Source organism: Marasmius oreades, chromosome 2 (genome assembly GCF_018924745.1).
Source record: "Marasmius oreades isolate 03SP1 chromosome 2, whole genome shotgun sequence".
Lineage (NCBI taxonomy): Eukaryota > Fungi > Basidiomycota > Agaricomycetes > Agaricales > Marasmiaceae > Marasmius > Marasmius oreades.
In genome coordinates this window covers 1,862,538-1,885,568 of record NC_057324.1, presented here as the reverse complement: position 1 = coordinate 1,885,568, position 23,031 = coordinate 1,862,538, and the positions used below count along the sequence as shown (strand labels likewise).

Sequence of the window (23,031 nt, the reverse complement as noted above, 5' to 3'; positions counted from 1 at the left end):
ATAATCGCTCCTCATCCTATCTCGTCTTCGGTATGTTCTTATAGCATATTCACAGAGTTACTCACAAGTCTTGAAGAAGGAAGACACGACTCAATACATACCAAGGAAGCCAAAAACAACCCAACTACGAACCAGCGCAACGATACAACGTGTAACGAGGGCGAGTGGAAAGAAGTAGGGACTGGGTAACGAATCTGAGGTACAGTAAGCGCACCCGGTACGCTATTAAACGTCTTTTTTCGTGTAACACTATTCTTATCTGTTTTCCTGCAATACAAGGTCTTACCGAACCCAAGGATCTTACATATGTTGCGACGCCGTGGAGAAGTGGCGACTACATTCCATCTCTCCCCATCGCTCTTTTTTTTTCTTGGACGCAGGCTCTATGGAATCGGACTTCAGCATGAGTGAGATGCGTTCCAGCCCGTCTGAGGCAGCACCAAGGAAGACACGAGAGAGATCATCTTCGTCGCTATCACCAGCGTCTTCTAACTGCCCCAAACTGCGATTAATGACTATCTGGGTCGTTTCGAAGATCTCAGGAATCCGAACCTCCTGTAGCCGGGCGAAAGCCCACGAAGCAGCTCTCACTGTGCGGAGCAAAGATGACCTCTGAAGTCCGAACTGTTGTACCTACGCTTAAACTGTGTTCAGGTCAACTTCCACCGGTACCGTTCTCCAAACTTTTACACCATTTCCGACCCTCAGGAATCTTCCTGCGGAACCGCCGTCCCCCACTACTGTCTTCACGATCACATCTACTTCTTTGAGTACTACATCCGAAAACGGATCACCGGTGGTGAAAAGCATCCCAGTCACTTTGACGTTGACCAGCACATTCCCTATGAGTGTAGCAACAGGAACAAGATCAGATCCCAGCACATCCTCTAAGTAAGCATACAATATAACCACAGTCGCAGTGGTCGCAGCCTACTGATACTATTGCGTTTAAGGTCACCTGCCAAGGCAGTAATGATCGGTGGAATTGTTGGTAGAAGCGTCGAATAGTCAACATCCAGAGTTGTTCTGGGTACGTCCGTCGTCTTCCCTCCACCCCTCTCCCTGGGTGATCCTTACCATCAGCAATGATGGACTAGGCAATCCGTGGCTCCTCTGGTTCCTTTGGCATCGTGACCTCCTTGACCATGAAGACCTACGCCGTTCCTCCCACTGGAACCTTCTTCCAGTACGCATGGGACATGGACGTCACAAACGCCACACATGCGTTCTCCTCATTCCAGACGTACACTACTGATCCAGTGCTTCCCAACACGTTCGGAGGTGAGCTATTCGTCCTGAAGGAAAGTGCAAGAGGCCGAGTACTCGTTGTGTTGTTGGGAGTCATTATGGTGCAGTCGAGGAATACAATCGCACTGTGGCCAGCTCCAGCGTCTCTAGTGGAGTAGTGACCGGTACTGTAGTGACTTGTAATTGTCCCCGTCACCGCGGTAACTGGAGGGTGCAGCTGCGCAGTTGGTACTGCAACCACGACCACCGTTATCAATGGTTGCGATTGATGAGTCGTATCTTTGTTGGAAGCGTGTTCGATGAGACTGTCAGGGAACTTTTTCACGAAACATTTCAAAATGTCATTGATACAGTCAATGTCACTGAGTGGGGTACTCGGCGTGGTCATGAATCGAGATGGTCATGCGTTCGTGAACGACCCACAGTATTGTTTCTGTCTTTCCTCTTGATTATCATGATCTTGATCTCATTTTCTTTTGTCTACTCACTTCCTCACTTGCGATATAATGGAAAGTCGTCAACTCACCAAGAGCGAAGGTATGTTAAATTTATTGACTCGTTTACACTATCAACTCACGTACCTCAGTGTTTGACATGTCATGCCAGCTCCTCTTGTACAAAGATCAGCTCGCCGAATCACTGCGTGGGAAGCAGCAGCTGGAAGAACATCATGAATGGGAACTTCACGAATCCTTACGGCCTGCCTATGCCCAATATCGTAAGGAAAGGGAGAAACGTAGGCTTCATTGGCAGAGTCACGTTCCATGTGACTGCAAATGGCCCCGTATCAAAAGAGTGAAGGCAATGATCAAGGAAAGTAAAAGCTCACTGGAAAGAATCAAGGAGATGCTGGACAAGTGTGTTGTTATATTATATTTTTTTGTTGATAAGTTCTAACACAACGAGTAGAGAGGTTAATCTCATTGAAGAACTTACTGTCAAGTGTGAACAGTTGGAAGCAATCTTGCCTAAAGAAGAGGGTTCAGATTGTGAATATGTAGATGAGTGATACTGGGAGGATGTGGCATGGAGTGTATCGTACATGTAATCACTGTACTGGAATGAACAATGTTTGGATACACTTGTAATATAGAACGGGTGCATCTATACTGTGCGACAAGTAGGCCTATATTGGGGCTGTACTCAGCTGAATTTCAGAAAAGCATGGTGTTTGACCGTTCTATATTTGGTTTTTTTGGCAAACCGTTTATGGAACCATTTTGGCAATTCGGTTCGCAGTTTGGTTTCAAACCAGTGGTAGCCTGGACTGATGAGAACACTAGGATCCATACCAATGAGCGAAACAGAATCTCATTACTCCCAGCCTAAATTAGAACTGTTTGGACTGTACCGCGCACTTCGACATTGGAGAATATACTTAGTTGGGGTACAGAAACTGCGTGTAGAAGTGGATGCCAAATATATCCATGGAATGCTCAAGGACCCCAATCTTCAACCTAATGTGGCTATTAACCGATGGATACAAGGGATATTACTGTTTGACTTTGAACTGGTGCATGTCCCTGCAACCCATTTTAAAGGTCCCAATGCCTTATCCCGCCGACCCTTAGAAGAGGGTGAAGTTGGAGTTAGTGATGATGACTCATGGCTGGATAATGTGGCATTATTCAACTACCTTTCTGGAAACATTTCTGAAATGCCATATAGACACCAAGTTAAATGTCATCCTCTAGAACTTCCTTCTATGGTGATGGTATCCCGAGAATCTCAAGAACAATGGTTGAACCAAGTGTGGCATTTTCTACGAACACTAGAATCACCCTACTTTCCTTCTGTTCAGGAGAAGAAGTGTTTTCTAAAACAAGCAAATCGGTTTCACATGCATGGAGACCGTCTATTTCGACATGACAAGTATGGACAGCCCCAACTTGTTATTTTAGACCCTGAAAAACGCTTAAAAATACTCGACTTAGGACATGATCGATTAGGGCACAAGGGGGTGCAAGCAGTGTATGATCTACTCCGCACCCAGTTTTATTGGCCACACTTATGAAATGATGTCAATCACCACATCAGATCCTGTCATGAATGTCAGATTGGGAGCCTAAAGAAATTCGAAAAGTCCCCTACAGTATCACTGCCAGTTGCGTTATTTAGCAAAGTCTACATTGACGTAATGTACATGCCCCCAGCTGGAGGATATCGTTATATTGCAGCAGTCCAAGATGATAGAGTTTGAGGGGCGTCTGTGGGCAGAAGGTCGACGATTCAATGGTGGTGGAGTCAGCACAAACATTGCCAGGTCAATGGAATTTCTTCTCCTGAATTGAGGGAAACGATGCGTGATTGGAGTAGGTAGTAGTCCACTTAAATTCTGACGGGGAGATGTATTGGTCGAAGATGAAGGCATATAAAACGTTTTACGACCACCCAAGAGTTGTTGATAGGAATTGGGAGAATTCACCTATTCGGAGCTGTGATCAGACAGTTGTCCTGGGTTTGTTTTGTCAAGTGCAGTCATGCTAGATATAGCAGCTGAGACCAAATATGATTGACTCATGGATATGGTGATAAATATATTCTTCCACATTGTATTTATATGATATTTACAACTTGTTTGATACAAGTTCAATATGTTTAAATTAATTTCTACTTTCGACCATGGTCAAGTGATGAGCATACAACCAGCATTTTTTGATTGATATTGTAAGCACCTGGAAGACGGTGATAGACAACAACATGAGTTATTAGAAATGAGGGTTCGATAACACGAGTTCTGCCTGGACAAGCATCCATAATAGTTGTGTTGAATCGAGGCCGTTCAACAAATGGAGACTTTGCTCTCTCTTCAGGTGGTAGTGGTTCATGAACATTGACAAGCATAAAAATCCGAGCAAGGCCTCCCAACGGAATCTCATAGATAGTCGTAATGAAACCAGTAAGCTTTTCAGTGTGGTTATAATTCCAAAACTGAATGGCACTATTCCCATCATGTGTATCATAGCAGCTAAATGTAGCCCCATCATGGTGGAAATGTTTCAAGGATTTTCCGATACTAATAAGAATGCTTGAATTTGGGGGATGTGGAAGGTCATTCCAATCTCGCCATTTAAGATGATGCTGGGTACTTCTCAAATAACTGAGAATTCGAGAATAGTCATCCAATGGAATGTTAGCACTTTTTGATTGGATTTGAGCTTGCTCATAAGGAGAAATAGTACGATTGTGACTGTTGATAGTGGATGGTGGTATTGGACTCAAGACCTTAAATAAGTCCATGAGCTTGGAATTGTTTGGAAAGAGTTGATCATGAAGAATAGCCCGCAGACGCCCTAAGGCACACATCTGATGAAGCATAGTGTAATCAAGGCTATCTAAAGAAGACTGTCAATTAATGCAACTTCCAAACCTATGTAAGAACTTACGCATCTGTCGATTGGTTTTAATTTGCTGAAACTGTCCATTCAACCGCTCCCCTGGTGCTTCACTTATTAAAGACAATGGTCCCCACCACTTGAGCTGATCGCCATTATGCATAGCATAGTGATGATTAGGCATAGAACGTGATTGGGCAAAAAGATGGGTATTTGATGTCCGGTAGGCCACATAATGAGATGTATATGCATCCGCCTCCTGTTCAGAAGTCGAGTATGCAGCAATAATATTGGTAGAGGCAACCAGATGATAAAAGTTGTCAAGAAGTTCCTCCTCAAATGTAGACATATTCGAAGAGGACCAGAGCTCTGGTATAACAAGTGGAAATATCACTGTAAAAAGCAAGAGATATTCTGCTGCTTTAAGTGTGCCATGTGATGGTTCTCCAAGATTTTTAGGTGGACGTGAGATATGAGAGGGAAGTGGAACATTCTGAATACAAGCACGTATTGCTTGAATTTGTTCTTTTGTAAAAGCAAAGTGTGAATCGCTTCCAATTGAAGAACTATCATCATAGTCATCATCATCATCATCATTATTATTATCAGCAGCCCGTAGAATGTCTACCACCTCCTGAATGCTTGTCGGAGTTCTATCTGAATCACTTTCAGAAGAATGACCCCTGAACTGTGAGCTTGTAGTTTGACTTTGATACTGCTGTTGGTACTCTTGAAAAAATATTTCATCCTCTGTTTGGCTTTCTTCAGATGTAAGACCCTCATATTCCTCTTTCATCTCTTTGGCAATGTCTGCTTCCAGCATCTGATCTACTGCCTTCACTCTTTCCGATGTATCAATTCCCCACAGCTTTCGTAGATGATATTGAAGAATCCCTTCAAGTGTATTGTGTAGAAACCCCAACACAACATTATTGACAGGATCCCAATATGGAAGTTGATGTAAAGGAGACCACCGTACTCCGTATTGTGTTGCTAATTTTTTTCGCTCTTCAACAGTCTGTGTGTTTCGCCAATCCTCTACTTGCTGATGAACAGTAGCAGAATCACGTTTTGAGAACTTGGACATATCAAGTTCAAATGCATCTTGATTCTTACAAAGACACCAAGTGCAGAAAAACCTGGCTCTATGACCAAGAAACCCCGAAACTTTGGGCATAGCATCTAAATCTGCAATTAAAGGAAGGAGTGCAATATGTTTCTCAATCCCTGCTGGATGACGGAAGGTTTTAATGACTTTTCCATGCCAATATGAGGTTAGAGTTGCAACTAATGGCTCGAGTATCTGAAACATAGCCAATGCATCTTGGGGATGTGGTCCAGGAAGGATTCCAACAATAAAGACATTTTCTGGAAGGTATCGGATATCAGGGGGAAGGTTGAGACAACAGAGAAGAATAACGCCACAGGATACATTTTTTCCTGCGATCTTGTTCGTAAATGGATTAAACCAGTCAATGTAAAGACCAAAGACAAGGTTGTCCTTTGAGGAGAAGTTTGGAATACTGTGCCATGCAGGACTCTCCCATATAGCATGTATTTTACTATCAGGAGAATGGTGTGGACCATAGGACTTGTCGATTATATCTTCGATGCCAGGACGGGATAAAAAGAATTTGATCCATGATTCAAATGACTGGGTTCTATAAATATGCTTTGGAACCATTTTCGAGCCATGACCTGTTCTCCTTCTTTCTTTCAAGGGCTCCTTGCACTGGCGGCGGCCTTTGGTAGTGCTCCGCCAGGTGCATAAATCAGGAACATTGTCCAACGGATACTGTGAACAACATTTGGGACATAATGCCTTACAAATAAGAACAGGCTCAAGATTGAGATGTTTGAGAGCAGTGCGAATGTCATGTGGAATATTAGGTGAAGGAAGTGTTGTTGAATGACCAAGTGTAAGGAGAAATAATGAAAAAACTCCAAAGCATATCTCAAAGATAAGTTTGAGGCTCTTGAGAACAATATTGGTTGCCTCACGGCTAGTGCCTGCTTGTAAATAAAGCCAGGCAGCCAAATAGCAAACCATTTGTCCTACGATGGAAATTTCACTTTCTGGAATTGAAGCTCAGTATAATTTTTAAGTCGTAAATTATCTAAACCTACCAATAAAACTCTCATCAACCAATAGTGGTGATGGTGGCATTGATGGTGATGATGATGATGATGGTGGTGGTGATGATGATGATGGCAACTGTAATGAGTGCAAGGTCGTGGAAGGAAATGGTGGAGAAGATGGTGGGAATGGAGAGGAAGGTGGTGGGGATGGAGAGGAAGGCGGTGGAAATGGAGGAGTAGGTGGTGAGAATGGAGGGGAAGGTGGTGGATATATAATTGGTAATGTTGCCATAGAAGCAGTAATAGAGTCATGTCCATGTTTGACTATATGTCGCTGACGTGTTGTATAACTGACTTTCTGTCCAGGAAAGGATTTACCAGCCCTAGTAAAAGTTTTCAACTTGCATTTCTGACATACGCATATAGTTGTTTTGCTTGGCATGATGATAACTGCGCAAAATTGTTGGATATAGAGAGTGGGATAGATAGTAGATGAAGTGTGGATGTTGAATTGATGATGGACAGTGATTTGTCTGCTCCAGATAGCAGATTCAAGGGAGAACAGCAGAGAGTAGGTGATGGACAGATGTAGAAATCTATGTTAAGGGCTCAAGTACTCAAGTATTGATGAAGCTAGGAAATCGGCGCAAGACAACAGGCGTTAATGGAAGCAAAATTGGGGGCAACTATACAGCAATTATGCAGAGATCGTAAAATCTACACTTTTGCAGTTCCGCCACACCAACTTCCCGCACCGTCACTTTCAAACAGAGACCCCTAGTCAATAGCCGAACAAAGGGCCTGGATGGGGCTTGATTGAATATAGCCTTGTTCTACTAGTTCAAAAATACCTGCACTACTGAACCAGCAACAGATTGTAATGCAGTGAAATTGCAGTGAAAAAAACACTTGAGAGAGGAACTAGGATGAAGTAATTAGTTAATGCAAATATAAGAAGGTTTTGATAACCCCTACTGTTTGATTTTAGATATTTACTTTTGAAGTGACTCAATGAGTGGAGGTGGAGGGAGAAAGGCAGCAAGAATTGATCAATCTTGTTACACGAGTTTTACTAGAAATAATTCATGAGAACATGTGATATGAATACCAATTTTATCTAGCCGGTGGAAAATTTTCGGCATCGATCAATGCGTTGGCTTACGACGTGGTTACCGAACTGGTTACCGAACAGGTCACCACATGGCTAACGAGTTAAACTCGTAAGCCATGGCTTACGAGCGGGGTTTTGCCCACAGTGTCAATATAAGCTTGTATCATCTTTTCAGCAGGAATATGACAAGTTGTCATCCCTTGAACGATTTCCATTAAGGTATCTGTGGAGCTCATTTCTTGCCTGATTTCCGACTCTGTCATCATGGCATATAAATCCCCAGTATTTTTTACATGTGCTTATCTCGCAGGACTATAGCCTGCCTGACACGCCACGGCGTGTGAGATGTCATAAACCCGATTGCAACCGTGGGACTTAATCTGTGTATAGGAAGTGCAGCCTACGCACGCGTGTAACGCAATCAAAATTGCTAACACCAGGTCAATTTCGACCTTAAGCATTATAGCAAAGAACAAAGCACAACTCACCAAGTCCTTTGCCCTTAGAATAAATAACACTTAACAAATAAGTCACTAAGTTGATCTCAGAAAGGAAATAAAAAATATGTCATTAAGTTGACCGACATAATAGATAATAAGTAGATTGTAATTTCCGCATTTCCGCTGCGCTGTGGTTAATGAGAACCGGAAATTCATAATTCTACCCGAGGCAGCAGATCCAGAAAAGGAGTTAAATTCCCAATAATAATAATACCTGTGAAAGTATTATACAATAGGTTAATTATTATTCTACCTGACGACCTGTTGGACAGATTACTATCACTGTGTAGGTGTTTTCAAATTTTTAGAGATGCACTTCAGACTTGTATTTCCTATGGATATATCTTCTTTGGCTTAAGAATATCAGACTCTCAGTATCTCTACTAGCTAAATCTGAAATTTGGAGTGTTTTTATTGAGTGGACGTGGAGATCTAGAGGTGCCGGAGAGGGAGCTCTGAAAAACGGGGTGTTTTCAAATATTAGTCACATAATGTCACATTGCCGAAGAGCAGCCGATAGCCATTCCTGCGTCCAGGTGTATACGACCAAATTGTAACTCCGACTGATCGATAGCAGATGTGTCACACTTCACTCGATATCTTCTTTCGACATCTTCCTCCACCTGCGTACACGAGCGGTATCATCTTAAATCGAAGTTTTGATATCCTAGTATCACACCAAGGTAAAATATCTGGTATCGAGAAGATATTCGTGGTGTGCGCCTGGGAAATAACCTCATTTGTCAGGTTTTTATGTGATTCACCAAAAACATTGACCTTTTTAAAGATAAAAACACTTTATTGAAAAAATAGTAGCTACGTAGATCTATAGAAAAATACCATAGGAACTCATTCCGTTGAAGACTGAGACCATGCAAAGTGTGGAGGAAGGGAGGAAAGTGGATTTGAAAACACCTACCCACTTGAAAACACAGGGTCAACGATAGTACAACGTTAGACAAGAATATGGTAATAATTACGATTTACCCCTCTCATGGTCACCCCGTATAATCCTATATAATGCGCTACGTCAGCTGACGGGTTAATGACCCACAATCCAGGACAAGATCCTGCAGACATGGTGGGATATACCCGTACCCAGTCCCCCCGATTTTTGTGATGAGGTACTGATTATAATCGACCAAGATGTCTGCGGCCGTTCTCGGTTTGTTCAATGACCAACTCAGATACTCTTCCTGTTCTTATCGTCTGGTTTCACCGATTTACACCTTTTACACCTCCATTACAGGTTGGTGGTCCTGCTGATCCCCTCTGCGCCCTTGACGGTATCAAGTTCAGGATCATCGACAAAGAAGATCAATTCCACGTTGAACATCTAAAAGTCCGTTACAGCTATCCCGACCATGTATGCTCTTTCCGAAGGGTACTACCGGTCCGGTCAAAACTTGGCCTTGGGTTTATGTGAACCATCGCTGCTTTCTCGATTGACTTCGCTCATGCACAGGCAAATGGAGCCTGTATTGTGTTGAAATGGATACGGAATTCAGAAAGCCTTGAAGTTCGGGAGTGTGTTCGCCTCTACGTACCAACTGAAGCTTGAAATTTCCTTAAAATTTTACAAACATCTACAGCCCCATAGGTACCATATATCTCGAGGAAGGCAGGGAACAGGCCCCACGCGCTGAAGCCAAAATTCGGACAAATCGGAGCACTAAATGAACGGGCCAGACCTCGTAAATACACTTTATCGTCGATCGATATTGTTACAGTAAATACACAACGAAGACGCGTCACTCTTCACTGTCTCACTTCTTGATGAAAGTGGTCATCCCTTGAAGGTTGGAACCATCTGTTACCGGTAATCAGTATGTAGTGTTGACTTGTTTTGATAATTGCAAAAGATTCAGGACGCACTGATCTTCAGCCCCGCAGCCTTAGCTGGCCCAGCAATATCGAGCTTCTGGATGTTCTTCGCCTGTCCGGGGGCATCAAGCGAAAGGACGTCAACTCGAGTGGCGTTGGCGGACAACACAAACATGAAACTATGAGATATCATGTCAGGACTACGAGGTTCCAATCCGAACGAAAAACGCACTCTTTGCCACCAATCGAAACGATGTCGTTGTCGATTGTACCGCTGTTTTGTCCCAGGTCGTATTGCTATAGCCAAAGACGATGAGCAGACGAACTTGAAACGATATGGCTCGCATCTCGCTCACCTTCACCACTGCTCCCTTGAGATTCTCGTCGACTTTCACTTCGGTGACCTGAGACGTCCCGACGTCCGTCAAGTAGAAGTTGCCAGTCTTGGGGCTGAAGCTCGACCAGCAGGTCGCTTTCTGTCCGTCAATGGCTACAACTGACGATTTGCCTGCTGCGACACTTGTAGATTTGTTTTCCGAGGCACTGAAGTCGAAGATATCGAATCCAACGCCAGCATCTGTAGCCAATATAGCATTCTTCCCAGGGATGAGGGTCATTGAGAATGGGAGGAGTCCGCCCTTGGAAGGTGCAATGGAACGGAAGTTCTTGGACAGGGATCCGTCCTGGTTTACGTCCCACACCGCCAGGAACCCAGGGTTGGGCGGGACTCCCTTCACCGATGTAACCAGCTGCTTGTTGTCTTCAGAGAACAGCACATGGCTGACGGTACCCGCAGGGCCATTTGCAGGTGTCGTCTGGTTGAGGTCGAGTCGTCGGTTTGTCCCGGCTGCGGGGACGAGCCCGTCATTCTTATCAACCTTGAAACAACTGCAATCGAGTCAATATGTTGCGGGCGGTGGTTTCATGGCTGATTTACTCGCCTGACGCTATTAACTTCACCCCCATTCAGGGCACACAGCATATCACCGGCCTTGTTGAATGCGACAGATACGGGGAATTCTCCGCCGCTCCCGATGGGGTCACCGATGGGTGCAATAGTCGCAGGGTCATTCTGGTCAATATTAAAAACTGAGATGGTATTCGACCCAGGCTGATGAAAGGTGAAAAATGGTAAGGATCACTTTTCCTCCATTGGAGAAAAAGGTATACATTAACTGTTGCAAGGATATTGGCAGCCGCGCTGACTTTGACAGCACCTTGTGTGAAGAGAGGATCAGGACCATTAGCTCCCCCGTCGTTTCCGTGAAGACCAGATCCTCCTGCGGAGATTGCCTGACGAAGAGTCTGTCCAATCGAGCGTGAGCATTCTCCACCTACTGCAAGGTTTCCGGAAAGTTTCCCACCAGTTTTCCGTCCTGACTTATATCTGCAGAAACTATGAAGTTTCCATTAGGCTCGTTTGTGATGACTGAAGGAAATGCGGTCAGGACTGGCGTTAAAGGTTCTTGTCGAACTGGAAGGAAGGACATACAGTATGCTGCTCCGACTGAGCCTCTCGAGGCAGGACCCATATTCACAGTGGCATTGCCGCCGCGCTGGCGGGCATGCAAGGTACGCAACCCCCGTCCTACAGGGATCACGAAGGTAGCAGAAGAGAAGAGGATAGCAGCATGAATGATGACCAAAGAAACTTTCATAGTTCCAGAAACGAATACAACAGACAAGAGAAAGGAGTGAAGGCGAAAACGAAAGGAAGTGAAAGTGAGACCAACCCGTTGAGAAGAAAGTTTGGAACAACTTGAAGTCGATCCAACCAATCTTTTTATGCTGTACTTTGCAGATCGTTGCTACTGCTACCGCGATCTGGGATCTTCATGGCTCCTCACGATGTCACAATTTAAAGGTTCCATCAGCTGTTGACTTGCTGGAAGCGCCACGGACCTGTCTGAAGCAGTGTCCTTTCAGATGGGTTGTAGCCTGTTGTAGCTGACTTGATTCCATCCGCACTATTGTATCAGTGCTGTATATGGAGGAAATAAAGGATTGGTTTTCATCCTGCAGGTTTGATTTCGAGTGAGAATTCCTGGTTTTCGGTGCGAATAATACTGTTGATTTCGACCTCGGTTGGGCGCTGTTGTTTCGGTTTCGCTCGTAACGAGATGCTAGGCCTGGAACGCAGGAAGATCACGCTGCTGGGTGGGCGGGATCTTCTATGGCTCGAATTGAGCGACGGTAGTGAGGGAATCACCGGAGGCGCCGAGCAGTGTCGGCAACGGAATGTTCCGAGCAGCCACGCGACCACAACGCCTTCTGCCATCCTGGTGAACGGGGATTCATCCTGTGATAAAGGCTACCTAAAGTGGAGGAGGTGGAAAAAGTTCCGCATCACTTATACAGCGAGCCCGGTAACTACTAATAGCATAGCACTACGTAAAACAACTAGCTCTCCTTCAGGTTCCGACTCTATGGCCGGATCTTTGATAGCTGATACTCATGCCTACGTTGCTAAGTCCTAATAAGTAACTAAGTATATAAGTACCATTAGCTATAGATGGATCCACTAGCTACAGTGGCTGAAGCTCACCAGGGAGTCGGACAGTTCATTGATAGGTTTTGTTGGACCTCGTTGGAGACTAAGTTGGACGAAAGGTCTTCTATTGCGAGGACTGACTTCAAAAGTCGTGAGAAAAATACATTGCTGGTCCCCGTACCAGAAGTTACAAGTACTCAACACCATACGACATTCAAAGAAAGGGGAACGAGAAAACCTCAATGACTACCCACTATCAACAACGTCCGAGAACCCTTCTTGCAGCGTCGACTAGCACATAGCTATTGGTATCACCTTGCAAATCAAAGAAATTCACTCCTCTCATTCTAGTCCGTCTCACAAACTCCGCCTTCATCCCAATTGATCGAGCATTGTCAAACGGAACAACTTGCTTTGCCTTCTGAGAACGCAAAAATGGTGTGGAGGAGCATTCATCCCATTCACTTGTGAATCCACCAGCGGCTGTCAGTTCGCTACCGTTCTGGACGAGTGCACCCTGCTTGACCATTTCTCGAACGGATACTGAGCCTTGATCGCCTCCTTCAGGGATTTTCAATCGAGTAAAGTCATCGGAATCCGACACTGATGGTCCGTCAGAACGAGTACGGAGGTGTGTCTGGGTCGACTCTGAAATGTATCCATAGGAAGGCAGACCAAGTACGAGCTGACGAGCCGGAAATCCAGCGTTTGTCCAGGCATTGAATCCTGCTGCTGCACTTGAAGCAGATTGAGTGGAGTTGTTGCAAGTGTCAGAGAGGGGCGCATTCGGACCTGGGTTCGAAGTTGCTACGGAAAAACTGTTTGAAAGGACTTCACTTGATAGTTGTATTGATATTGACTCACTTCCCCAAGTGTCGTAATTCATGAGCAGAACCCAGTCCAGGACATTTGCGAATTCTGAAACGTCCTCCATAGGTTGTCCAGCAGGGCCAGCGAAAGGTAGAGTAGTGGCTGCGGCAGTAATCTTGGCATTAGGCGGTAGAACAGATCGCAGAAGTTTCAGGAATTCGAGAAAATTTGCGGAATCGGAAGAGTCAAGTTCATTGCCAGGGTCTCCTTGACGTCCAGGGTATTCCCAGTCGATATCAATGCCATCAAGATTATACTTGCGGTAGAAGTCATCGATGTTATTCGCAAAAAGCCGCCTTTGCTCTTCATTTTCAACAGCAGATGAGAAATGACTATCAAGTCCATGAGCCAGGCTCAAAAGTGTTTCAGTAAAAGACCTACGCGCTTCCAGTCCAGCCCCCAATGCTAATTAGGACTTTTTTCTCATGTTTGTGGGCGTGATCGACCAACTGCGTCAAGACGTCAGGGGACTCGCCGGCGAATCCGAGGTTATGACTGGAGTCAGGGATGATGAAGGCATAGAAGACGATATCGAATCTACTGTAGTCAATCTCATCTGGTGGAAGGATGTCCGAGAGCCAGCTAGAATAATACGCCATGACGAGATAGAGATCAGTCGTTACAAAGAGCTCATCGCCGTTGAGAGCAGTGATTTCAATCTTGGGAACGTTGAAGACGGCTTCGTTATCGTGAACCGACCATTGATTCATTTCGAGAGATGTGTTGTTGAAGCTTGGAGTAGGGCTCTGTGTACTATTGGGAGTTATCGCCGAAGTGAAGGAGCTGGATGGTGTTTGATTCGACGATGAAGAAGAGCTAGAGGTCGAACCAGATTGCTCTGAGAGCACAGCGGGCGTGGAACTGATGATAGAAGAAGTGGATATGGCTTGGAGGACACCAAAGGAGGCCAAATGTACAATGTAGAGGTCTAAGAACCTCATCGTAGATGAAGATAGTAATGAAACGAATAGAATAGCTTTGGAGTCGGTATAGAACGCGATGAGATGATGATGGTACTGAGCAGAAATCGTGCTTATGGAAACGGTTTGAACTCCGAAACGAGTACAACTTTTATATCCACGGCTCTTACAATCTGTATGGCAATATGATTTTGAAACTCGTAACTGAATATGTCTGGTGCGCCGCTCCTAAGTCATACGTTCAGAAGCCCCCAGGCGTACCGTATTGAACACGGGTTTCCGTAAGGTTCTTTCAGCCAGACACGGAAGGACTGTGTGCAACGTAATTGAAAGGTCACGGATCCTCTCACTCCTTCACTTGACCATGCCTTCATTTCATGATCCCGCGTTTGCAAGGGGAACGGCTCGAGAAGAATGTACCAATTTCACTACTTTATTTTTGTCTTCTTTCCGTGTCAGCTCCATCTCATGATCTGTAACCATGCGCTCATGGTACCGTGATAAACAGTCGTCCCTTTTTTCAGCTTCAGCTTTGCTATAAATCCACGGCCATCTGAAGTCGGAATCCCATCCACCAGCATGTTCTTCAGCCAACTCTTCAGCTTGATTGTGCTGCTCGTTGCGCAGGTCCGGGCACTCAGTTGGACAGCGACACCATTCAATCCTCCGTCTATCCCCTTAGCGGTGCGTACACCGTACCTGTCAGCCTGGCTTCCACAAGGAGCTGGAGTTGCGTTAAACGACGCATGGCCAACTTTCTGGACTGGTCAGGTACGTTCACTCCTTTGTAATTTCCTGTGTTCTTATAATAACTCTGAAATGCTTCAGATACTGGGCTGGGCTGGTTTTGTTAAGGTCGATGGAACAGCGTACAGTTGGCTGGGAGCTCCTAGCGTTCCTGATGCTACCTTTACGAAGGCGACGCAGAAGAGTTTCAAGTTCACCGCAACTCAAAGCACCTTCGTTCTCTCAGCCGGTCCAGTAGATCTCACGGTTAACTTCCTCAGCCCCGTTGAGCCTACAGACCTTGTTAAACAGTCTACTCCTTTCTCGTATCTATCCGTATCTGCGTCTTCCACAGACGGACGCGCGCACTCAGTTCAGATTTACTCTGACATCAGTGCAGAGTGGGTTTCTGGTGATAATGGATTGGTTGCCAACTGGAATACGTCGTCTGGCACAATCCTGACGCATCAGGTGCAGCTGGCTTCTCCAACCCGATACGGAGAAGTGAACGACCATACTCAGTGTAAGTATGAGGTGCTCGTTCAGTTTAATCGATGTCTCATCCTTTTTCTTCCCCTAGATGGCTCTGCCTTTTACTCTACTCCCAATGTTCGTCTTCGGCATTTATTTGTTTGATTTTCACTCATTTTGGAATTCAGACTGGCGGAGCAACCTTTCAAACGGGTGCCGATGTAACCGTGCGTGCGCAATTCATTCAAAATGGCCGGCTGGCAAATACCCGTGACACCAACTTCCGAGCTATTAGCAACAACTGGCCCGTTTTCGGTCTTGCCCATGACCTCGGAAGCGTTACGAGCGGCAGCGTTCTTTTCACCGTGGGCCACGTCCGTGATCCAGCTATACAATACATCGTCAAAGGAGGCGCCTTGCAAGATAGGAGTTTGTTTTTCTGGAGTCGGTTTAGTACCACTGGGGACCTTATCACCTCCTTCATCAATGATTTCTCCGGTGCTCTTTCTCGTGCCAATGCTTTCGATTCCAAGGTCAACAACGACGCGACCAAGATTTCGGCCGATTACGCTTCAATCGTTTCACTGTCAATCAGGCAGTCCTTAGGCTCCATTGAGATCACTATTGCGAAGAATAGTGACGGATCGTGGAATACTGGTGATGTGATTGTCTTCATGAAGGAAATCTCCAGCGACGGGGTGAGTACTCGGTTAAAATCCTGTGAACTCTTTCTAAGTCTTCCACTTTCTAGAACACAAATACAGTGGATGTCATCTTCCCTGCTTGGCCCATCTTCCTTTATACCAATCCACAACTAGGTAAATTCCTTCTCGAGGGAATACTCAGATATCAAGCGAGCGGACTGTACCCCAACAAATGGTGTGTTCACGATATTGGTTCAAGTTACCCGCACGCTACTGGTCACAACGATGGTAGGGATGAAGCTATGCCTGTTGAAGGTGCGCTGTCCGATCGCTTAGGTGTTCAATAAATCATTCATGTTTGACAGAGAGTGGAAATATGGTTATTATGGCGTTGAGTTACGCTCAAAAGACTGGCGACAACTCTCATTTAACTACATATGTGAGCACCACTCGTTTACGCTCATTGCAACTCCAAATTCAACTCCAACAAACAGCGGTCCCTCCTTGCACAATTTACCGACTTCCTCATCACGGACTCTCTCATCCCTGCCAACCAGATTAGCACTGATGATTTCGCTGGCCCGCTTGCCAATCAAACCAACTTGGCTATCAAAGGGATCATCGGTATTAAGGCGATGTCTGTGATCGCTAGTAGGCTTGGAGATACCAATGGTGCGAACAATTACAGTGTACGTACGCGATTGCACTCGTTTATGGCTAGGACGACATGGATCTGATATTTCCTCCCTCCAGTCTATTGCTGCTGATTATGTCACCCGTTGGCAAGGGTTCGCGAAGTCGAAGACGGGTCCACATTTGACCTTGGCGGTAAGTGGTATTCACCCCTTCTCATCCGATCATGGTATCTCATCGCCTTCCTCAAGTATAACAATGATGCCAGCTGGGGCCTTTCATACAACCTCTATTCCGACAAGCTTCTCAAGTTGAACTTGTTCCCTCAATCTATATACGATTTGCAGACTGCATGGTATAACACTGTCTCGCAACAGTTTGGTGTACCGTTAGACACTCGGTACGGAACGATTTGATATCTCTTCTTCTGTCACACATACCGACTGATTGCATTTTCGTGTCTAGTCATACGTACACCAAATCCGACTGGGAAATCTACACCGCCGGACTTGTCACCTCCACTAGTACGCGTGATCTGTTTATATCGCGTGTCCGAAGCTACGCTGCCAGCGGCAAAAACAACGTCCCACTCAGTGACTGGTACGAAACGACGAATGGGGTTTCTCAAGGCTTCAGAGCGAGACCCGTCGTAGGCGGACATTGTGAGCAGCCCTCTTTCTTTTTTCCCTCTTCTCGTACTGAACGGTCGTTGGCAGTGGCGTTGTTAGTTCTGTAATTGGCTCTCTTGTGTAGGTTATTGAACGAATGCAAAACAACATGTACGAACAGTATGAACTTTCGAGCTGGCAAGGAGCGCGATCGTGCAGTATCGCTGCAAACTGTTCATACCACCGTGGTGCAAGTCGAACATTATACCTCTGAGCCTGGCTCCCGTAAGATGTTGCTTTGACCGATGTGTGGCTAACGTCTGTTACGGTAGCAATTCAGTGGGTTATACTTACCACGGCAGAACAAATGGTGCGTTTATGACGCACATCATCCGAGGACTCAGACGTCATGAATGGTTAGGACGAGCTGTTGAAGGTCTATCATGACCTTCCCAACTCCAGGAAAGGTCGGTCGATGAAGATAGAAAGTGCTCTGAGCTGGACACACGGAGAACAGGAGACACCTCTCTTTGAAGTTTTGACTATATACGTGAGTGGCTGGTTAAACTTCCGTCTTCGATTTAAAATATTCCGAGGAAGCTCCCCCTTCACTGTCAAAGCAATCTTCTCGACCAGTGCAACTCTTTCCTTCCCTTATCCTCGCGAACCAACTCAGCACGGACGACTTTGAAAGAGCCACCTCGAAAACCATTCTAGCCATTAAAGGAATCATTGGGATCAAGATCGCGACGATCTTAGGGAACGACTCTTTCCACGGCGGATTATAGCGTTCGCCACGCTCTACTCCTTTCTGTTTTCTGAGCGCAATAGTCTATTGCAGCGGACCACTTGCTTCGCACTGAATGGGAAGGATTCGCAATACCCACGACGGAGCCGCAATGGATGTCACCCCCAGTCTTGTTATTTTAAGTTTAACTAAATCCCTTCCTCTGAATTACAGCAGCGACTCTACCAGAGACCTTTGCTCAAATTTGATCGTAATACTAGGTATGATCGAGATGCAAACAACTTGACACGGTTCTGTCGCTCAATTTTGTAGACGTTATGCTTACAAGTGACCGCCTTGATCCGATTCCCGTCCTATAAGAATCGTCTTTGAGTTGGAGGCTGCGAACCTTTCTACGATACAGCCGCGTTGTACGTTCTGTAGTAATATAAGTAGTCGGTCCGGCCTTCCCGGACCGTTTGTCTGAACACGACTGAAGTATGGTACTGAACGCGCCGAACAACTTGCGATGTGAACATTTCAGACGTCGACGTGGCGTGGTGCCTTTCCTCCTCTTATACCCATCTTCTTCACTGGGGAGAAGACGAAGACCACAACCATGTCTCTTCCCACCTTGAATCCAACACTAAAAACCAAACGCTCCGTTACAGGCCACCACACCCTCCTTCCGTCCACCCAACCCCCTTCTCGGTCTCGCGCGTTCCACATCAACACAAAGGATTTATTAATTGCTCCTGTAGCATGGACAATCGGCCGTGGAAGTGTCATATGGAGAATCTGGCCAGCTGTTTTGTTGCATACTGCATTTGCTGCTCGTACGTTTTTTTGTTTTGCGAAGTGTATCGTAAATGATATTGATGAATACGTGCTCAGTCATCGTATACCTCAAAATTGTCCGCCACTTTGATTCATTGGCGATTCCGAATGTGTTGTTGACGGTTTTAGGTGTGGTCATTGGGTTTGTGATTAGTTATCGGGCGATGAGTGGGTGGGTCGTTTACTTTTACTGGCGGATTTTGGGGGACGAAGCTGACTTTTTTGCCAGATATGACCGATATTGGATGGGCCGAGGTGCATGGTCAGACGTTATCCGTACCACTCGAACCATGGCGCGTCTCATCTGGATACACGTCCCTCCAAAACTATCAACGACAAAGAAAGAAGGCATCGAACGCGACATTGAAATTGAAAAGGTGATGGAGGAGAAGAGAATGGCGTTGGATCTAGTTGAAGGGTGTGCCTACCTTCCTTCTGCCCAGACTCACGCGCTAAGTCTCTTCCGAAAGATTCGCAGTCGCGCTGAAACACTATTTACGTGGCGAAACTGGGATTTATTACGAGGATTTATATGGATTAGTGAGGCCGCTTCACGAACATCGTAGCGATACCCAAACATATACCGAAGTCGAAGTCGAAGTCGAAGGATCTGATATCGCCCAAGGAAAATCCACGGCTGTACGAACAATCCAGCTTTCCTCACCCCAGGCTTCAACGTCCTTTGATTTAGGACCTACAAACACAGACGGAATCGAGACGCAAAAATACGACCCGTATATCCCACCCATCAACGCCTACGGAACTTTCAGGGCCTTTCACCGCAACCGTTCAACGACTTCGGTGTTGACGCAACCACTGATGCCCTCACGGGTCCCTCCCTCAAACACGAACACGAGGATTGAGAGAGGGTTGATACCGTTCGCAGGTGTTTTTGCTGAGGTGTGGGCATGGTGGTCGAAGAAGGTACTCGGGGTTTTTTCTCCCGCTCACGCGCTGACTTTGAATAGGACAGCGACAGCGACGAGACCAGACTTCATAGAACCCACACAACCTCTCTGGGCAAACATCGAAGCCAACCGAAAGAAAACCTACCCTGGGAAATCCTCCGTTGCCTAAGTGAATGGTTCAGCATCCTCGAAGAACGTAGCACAGTGCCCGGTACCTCCCTCGGTGGACTGATATCGTCCATCTCGACGTTAGAAGACTCTCTGGGCGTGTTGGACAAAATTCTAACGACTCCGTTACCTTTTGTGTATTCCGTGCACATCCGACACACAGTTTGGATTTACTTGTTCTTTTTACCGTTTCAACTTGTGCAGGATTTCGAGTGGTATACGATCCTTGGGGTCGGGATCGCGGCGTTTATCTATTTGGGGTTTCTAGCGGCTGGAGGGGAGATTGAACAGCCTTTTGGTGCGGGGGAGGGATCTTTGTTTTTTTGAAATGTAAAAAATAACCTGAACTGAACTCCCATTTTTTTTTTTTTTTTCGTAGGCTACGATGAGAACGACCTCGAGTTGGATATGTGGTGTCGGGATATTATACATGCGGATATCGAGAAGTTGAAGAGGAGTATTTATCTGAATGCTCCTGCTACATCTGATGTTGGGGAGGACAGCTAGTTGGTAACTCGAGTACTTTGATCAATAGCCTGGCTTGTCGATGTGAACTCTTGATAATATATATCCCCAGAGCAATGCTGTTAGGTCACTTTGCCGGAGTGGTTAACGGGATCGCCTGCTATGAAGCATACAGCGGTTGCTCTTTGAGCGCGTGTGTTCGAATCGCACAGGTGACGAATCTTTTTTTTCATGCTCTCGAGTGATAACCATCGCACCAGTTGAAATGCCGGATTCCGGATTCCGAATTGAGACGTGCAAGTAACAAAATTAAACCATAAAATGTGTGCAGAAAAAAGTTTCAGGTCTTATCGTCACCTGTGCGATTCGAACACACGCGCTCAAAGAGCAACCGCTAAGCTAGGTAGCAGGCGATCCCGTTAACCACTCCGGCAAAGTGACGATGAGCATATCCAAAATTTGAGGCCTCAAGAGACGCGTGACGGCGCCGACAAAACGGGAGATGGAAGACGGAACGGAACTTTGAAATGGAAATGGGCTTCTCTCCTAACAATCGCTGGAGATGCGTTAAAGGAATTACGAGTGTATTTGGTAAGGTATGTAAATAACACAATGGAGCACTTCGCATCCGCACCAAGAAAGATGTTATCGAAGATTGTAGTCGTAAAAGCATTATCGAACTATTAAACATACGATACCGAACAAGAAAGCAAACAAGGGACGTTCAAAAGAAATACAAGGAATGATATACTACAAAGGTCAGGAGTTTTTGTACAATGGAGTAATTGATGGTGGCGTTGTCTGTTGGAGGCAATGAGCGAAATGAAAAGGTGTTAGATGAAAAGATAGGGTCCGACCTAGTGTCAACGAACAGCAGTAGAAGATTTCCTAAAGGGCATGAATCGTGTGCACGCCATGAGAGCGGTGGATGGTGGCTTTTTCAATGGATGCTCAGAGGTTGTTCTAAGCCTTTTTGGGGCTGACGGTGGCGGTGGAGCGAGCTTGGGAGCGACCGGCTGGGCGAGCAGAAATGCCGGAATGGGTGGTACTGGAGGAGGAGGGGTGGCTAGAGCAGGAGTTGCTGGTGGAGAACGATACGGGACTGCCGATGTGAGGCTTGGTGAGCGTGGACCATGGTGTTTGGAACGCTGAGACCGCGGACTGGATGGAGGAGGCTGATGATTGTGGACGCGGATATCCACGCAGCTTTTTGATTTCCTAGTTGTGCGTGGCGGAAGGGGAAGACTGGGATACTGCAGAGGAGGAGTAGCCACGCGTGGAGGAGGCGATGGGGGGCGCACGAAGAGGGACATTGTCGCCGCACATGAAAAAAAAAAGTTGACGTTTATAAGTAAGATCGAGGAAGCAGATACAGATCGGTTTCCCACACTGCCACAGCATTCGGCAAAAAGTGAATTGCGTCGCCTGTGCGATTCGAACACGTGCGCTCCAAGAGCAACCGCTTCCGCGAATAGCAGGCAAACCACAGTCTTAACGCCGTCCTCTTCAACCAGTGTATGGCATGCGTTTTCCTGAAGCTTAACGTCACTAGGGTTCCTTTCAGTCGCAGTCTGACGACTCGTACAAAGGAAACGGAAACTACGCGCTAAGGGGACAACAGACAACTCACATCCACCAGCCCTGACTTGGACTTGTCCAGCAGGGATCACCAAGGGCTCATACCAGCCCACATCTTGTAATCATCGGAGCCTTCGGAGCCATCAGTCGTGGGGATAAGTAGCTGCGGAGTTTTACTAGGCACCTGAGGAACCCCGGGAAGCGATGCAAACACTCTCGCAATCACAACTTACATCCCAATATACGATCAATCCGGATACGGCTGTCTATGCCTCATACTCTTGCGCCCTAACCGTGGACCTTTTGGGAAAACAAACAAACCTAGCTGTACACCGACTCTCCAGATGCGATCTTTCGCCTGCTACTGCCGCCGCAATTCGACGGGGCCGTCGCGTTTCATGAGCGCTGCCCGAGCCCGTTTGAAAAACTAATTGTCGAACCGCCGCCCAAAGTCTTCCTTACGAACATGAGTGCTAGGAAAGGGTCGAACTCCGGAATGAGTTCAAATCTTTATTATTGAGGCTGTTAGTAAATTGGTAAGCTGGAAACATGCTGCACACCATACCACATACCGAATGACGGCGACCCGAGATTACCTGACGGTCGTTCGTGCAGGCAGGGGGATAGACTCGGTACAAGAGTATTGCCGAACCGTCTTCAGTGATTCCAAGTGATACATACGATAAACGTTCAAGCTAGACGTCGAACAGTCATTGTTAGTGTACAAGACTCCAAGTACATTGCAGCATATGGAATGCGGATGTATGGCGACCTGGAATCATTGTGATAAGTATACAAGATATCACAATTATCCCCGCAACTCTTTGGAATCCCGCAATAGCCTCAAGAACCAAGTAGCCCCAGTAATTTCGACCATTCAGTGTGGAA

General features: G+C 46.1%; 5 protein-coding genes and 2 non-coding genes across 8 annotated transcripts; 3 read left to right on the top strand and 4 right to left on the bottom strand.

The window, feature by feature from the left end:
• Positions 1–9,944: 9,944 nt before the first annotated feature.
• Positions 9,945–12,283, bottom strand: E1B28_004227 (uncharacterized protein). Its single transcript, XM_043148688.1, has 8 exons — positions 11,590–12,283; positions 11,462–11,526; positions 11,268–11,402; positions 11,039–11,208; positions 10,454–10,985; positions 10,330–10,394; positions 10,149–10,276; positions 9,945–10,083 (listed from the first exon to the last, which is right to left on the bottom strand). Exons 1-8 carry the CDS (start codon positions 11,753–11,755, stop codon positions 10,040–10,042), a joined length of 1,305 nt encoding a protein of 434 aa, XP_043013288.1. The 5' UTR covers positions 11,756–12,283; the 3' UTR covers positions 9,945–10,039.
• Positions 12,284–12,844: 561 nt separating this feature from the next.
• E1B28_004226 (uncharacterized protein) lies at positions 12,845–14,482 on the bottom strand (the record flags this gene model as incomplete). The annotated part of the gene is made up of 3 exons (XM_043148687.1): positions 13,840–14,482; positions 13,453–13,790; positions 12,845–13,395 (listed from the first exon to the last, which is right to left on the bottom strand). The coding sequence occupies exons 1-3, from the start codon at positions 14,397–14,399 to the stop codon at positions 12,845–12,847; spliced, it is 1,449 nt and encodes a 482-aa protein (XP_043013287.1). The 5' UTR covers positions 14,400–14,482.
• A 240-nt stretch (positions 14,483–14,722) lies between these two features.
• On the top strand, positions 14,723–17,640 carry E1B28_004225 (uncharacterized protein). The gene is made up of 11 exons (XM_043148686.1): positions 14,723–15,149; positions 15,207–15,627; positions 15,685–15,713; positions 15,764–16,273; positions 16,327–16,534; positions 16,585–16,658; positions 16,714–16,908; positions 16,973–17,047; positions 17,104–17,252; positions 17,318–17,514; positions 17,569–17,640. The coding sequence occupies exons 1-11, from the start codon at positions 14,958–14,960 to the stop codon at positions 17,586–17,588; spliced, it is 2,070 nt and encodes a 689-aa protein (XP_043013286.1). The 5' UTR covers positions 14,723–14,957; the 3' UTR covers positions 17,589–17,640.
• Positions 17,641–18,701: 1,061 nt separating this feature from the next.
• Positions 18,702–20,623, top strand: E1B28_004224 (uncharacterized protein). 2 transcript variants are annotated; one of them, XM_043148684.1, is made up of 6 exons: positions 18,702–19,023; positions 19,082–19,196; positions 19,254–19,442; positions 19,495–19,948; positions 19,993–20,398; positions 20,480–20,623. In XM_043148684.1, the coding sequence occupies exons 1-6, from the start codon at positions 18,807–18,809 to the stop codon at positions 20,605–20,607; spliced, it is 1,509 nt and encodes a 502-aa protein (XP_043013284.1). In that variant the 5' UTR covers positions 18,702–18,806; the 3' UTR covers positions 20,608–20,623. The 2 variants fall into 2 exon arrangements, with proteins under 2 accessions (XP_043013284.1, XP_043013285.1); XM_043148685.1 differs by having other exon boundaries at positions 19,993–20,623.
• Positions 20,624–20,691: 68 nt separating this feature from the next.
• Positions 20,692–20,783, top strand: E1B28_004223. Its single transcript has one exon. It is a non-coding gene; the product is annotated as a tRNA-Ser (tRNA).
• Positions 20,784–20,916: 133 nt separating this feature from the next.
• On the bottom strand, positions 20,917–21,006 carry E1B28_004222. Its single transcript has one exon. It is a non-coding gene; the product is annotated as a tRNA-Ser (tRNA).
• Positions 21,007–21,099: 93 nt separating this feature from the next.
• E1B28_004221 (uncharacterized protein) lies at positions 21,100–21,951 on the bottom strand. Its single transcript, XM_043148683.1, has one exon. The coding sequence runs from the start codon at positions 21,876–21,878 to the stop codon at positions 21,429–21,431; it is 450 nt and encodes a 149-aa protein (XP_043013283.1). The 5' UTR covers positions 21,879–21,951; the 3' UTR covers positions 21,100–21,428.
• Positions 21,952–23,031: the final 1,080 nt, after the last annotated feature.

Coding starts and splice junctions, on each gene's coding strand:
- E1B28_004227 (XM_043148688.1), bottom strand. CDS start 11,755: ATGAAAGTTTCTTTGGTCATCATTCATGCTGCTATCCTCTTCTCTTCT. Junction 11,209..11,267: donor ATATCCTTGCAACAGTTAAT/GTATACCTTTTT, acceptor ACCTTTCATCAG/CCTGGGTCGAATACCATCTC. Junction 10,084..10,148: donor GGCTGCGGGGCTGAAGATCA/GTGCGTCCTGAA, acceptor TACCGGTAACAG/ATGGTTCCAACCTTCAAGGG.
- E1B28_004225 (XM_043148686.1), top strand. CDS start 14,958: ATGTTCTTCAGCCAACTCTTCAGCTTGATTGTGCTGCTCGTTGCGCAG. Junction 17,048..17,103: donor GTCCACATTTGACCTTGGCG/GTAAGTGGTATT, acceptor GCCTTCCTCAAG/TATAACAATGATGCCAGCTG. Junction 17,515..17,568: donor ACCCGTCGTAGGCGGACATT/GTGAGCAGCCCT, acceptor GGTCGTTGGCAG/TGGCGTTGTTAGTTCTGTAA.
- E1B28_004224 (XM_043148684.1), top strand. CDS start 18,807: ATGTCTCTTCCCACCTTGAATCCAACACTAAAAACCAAACGCTCCGTT. Junction 19,024..19,081: donor GCATACTGCATTTGCTGCTC/GTACGTTTTTTT, acceptor ATACGTGCTCAG/TCATCGTATACCTCAAAATT. Junction 19,197..19,253: donor AGTTATCGGGCGATGAGTGG/GTGGGTCGTTTA, acceptor CTTTTTTGCCAG/ATATGACCGATATTGGATGG.
- E1B28_004221 (XM_043148683.1), bottom strand. CDS start 21,878: ATGTCCCTCTTCGTGCGCCCCCCATCGCCTCCTCCACGCGTGGCTACT.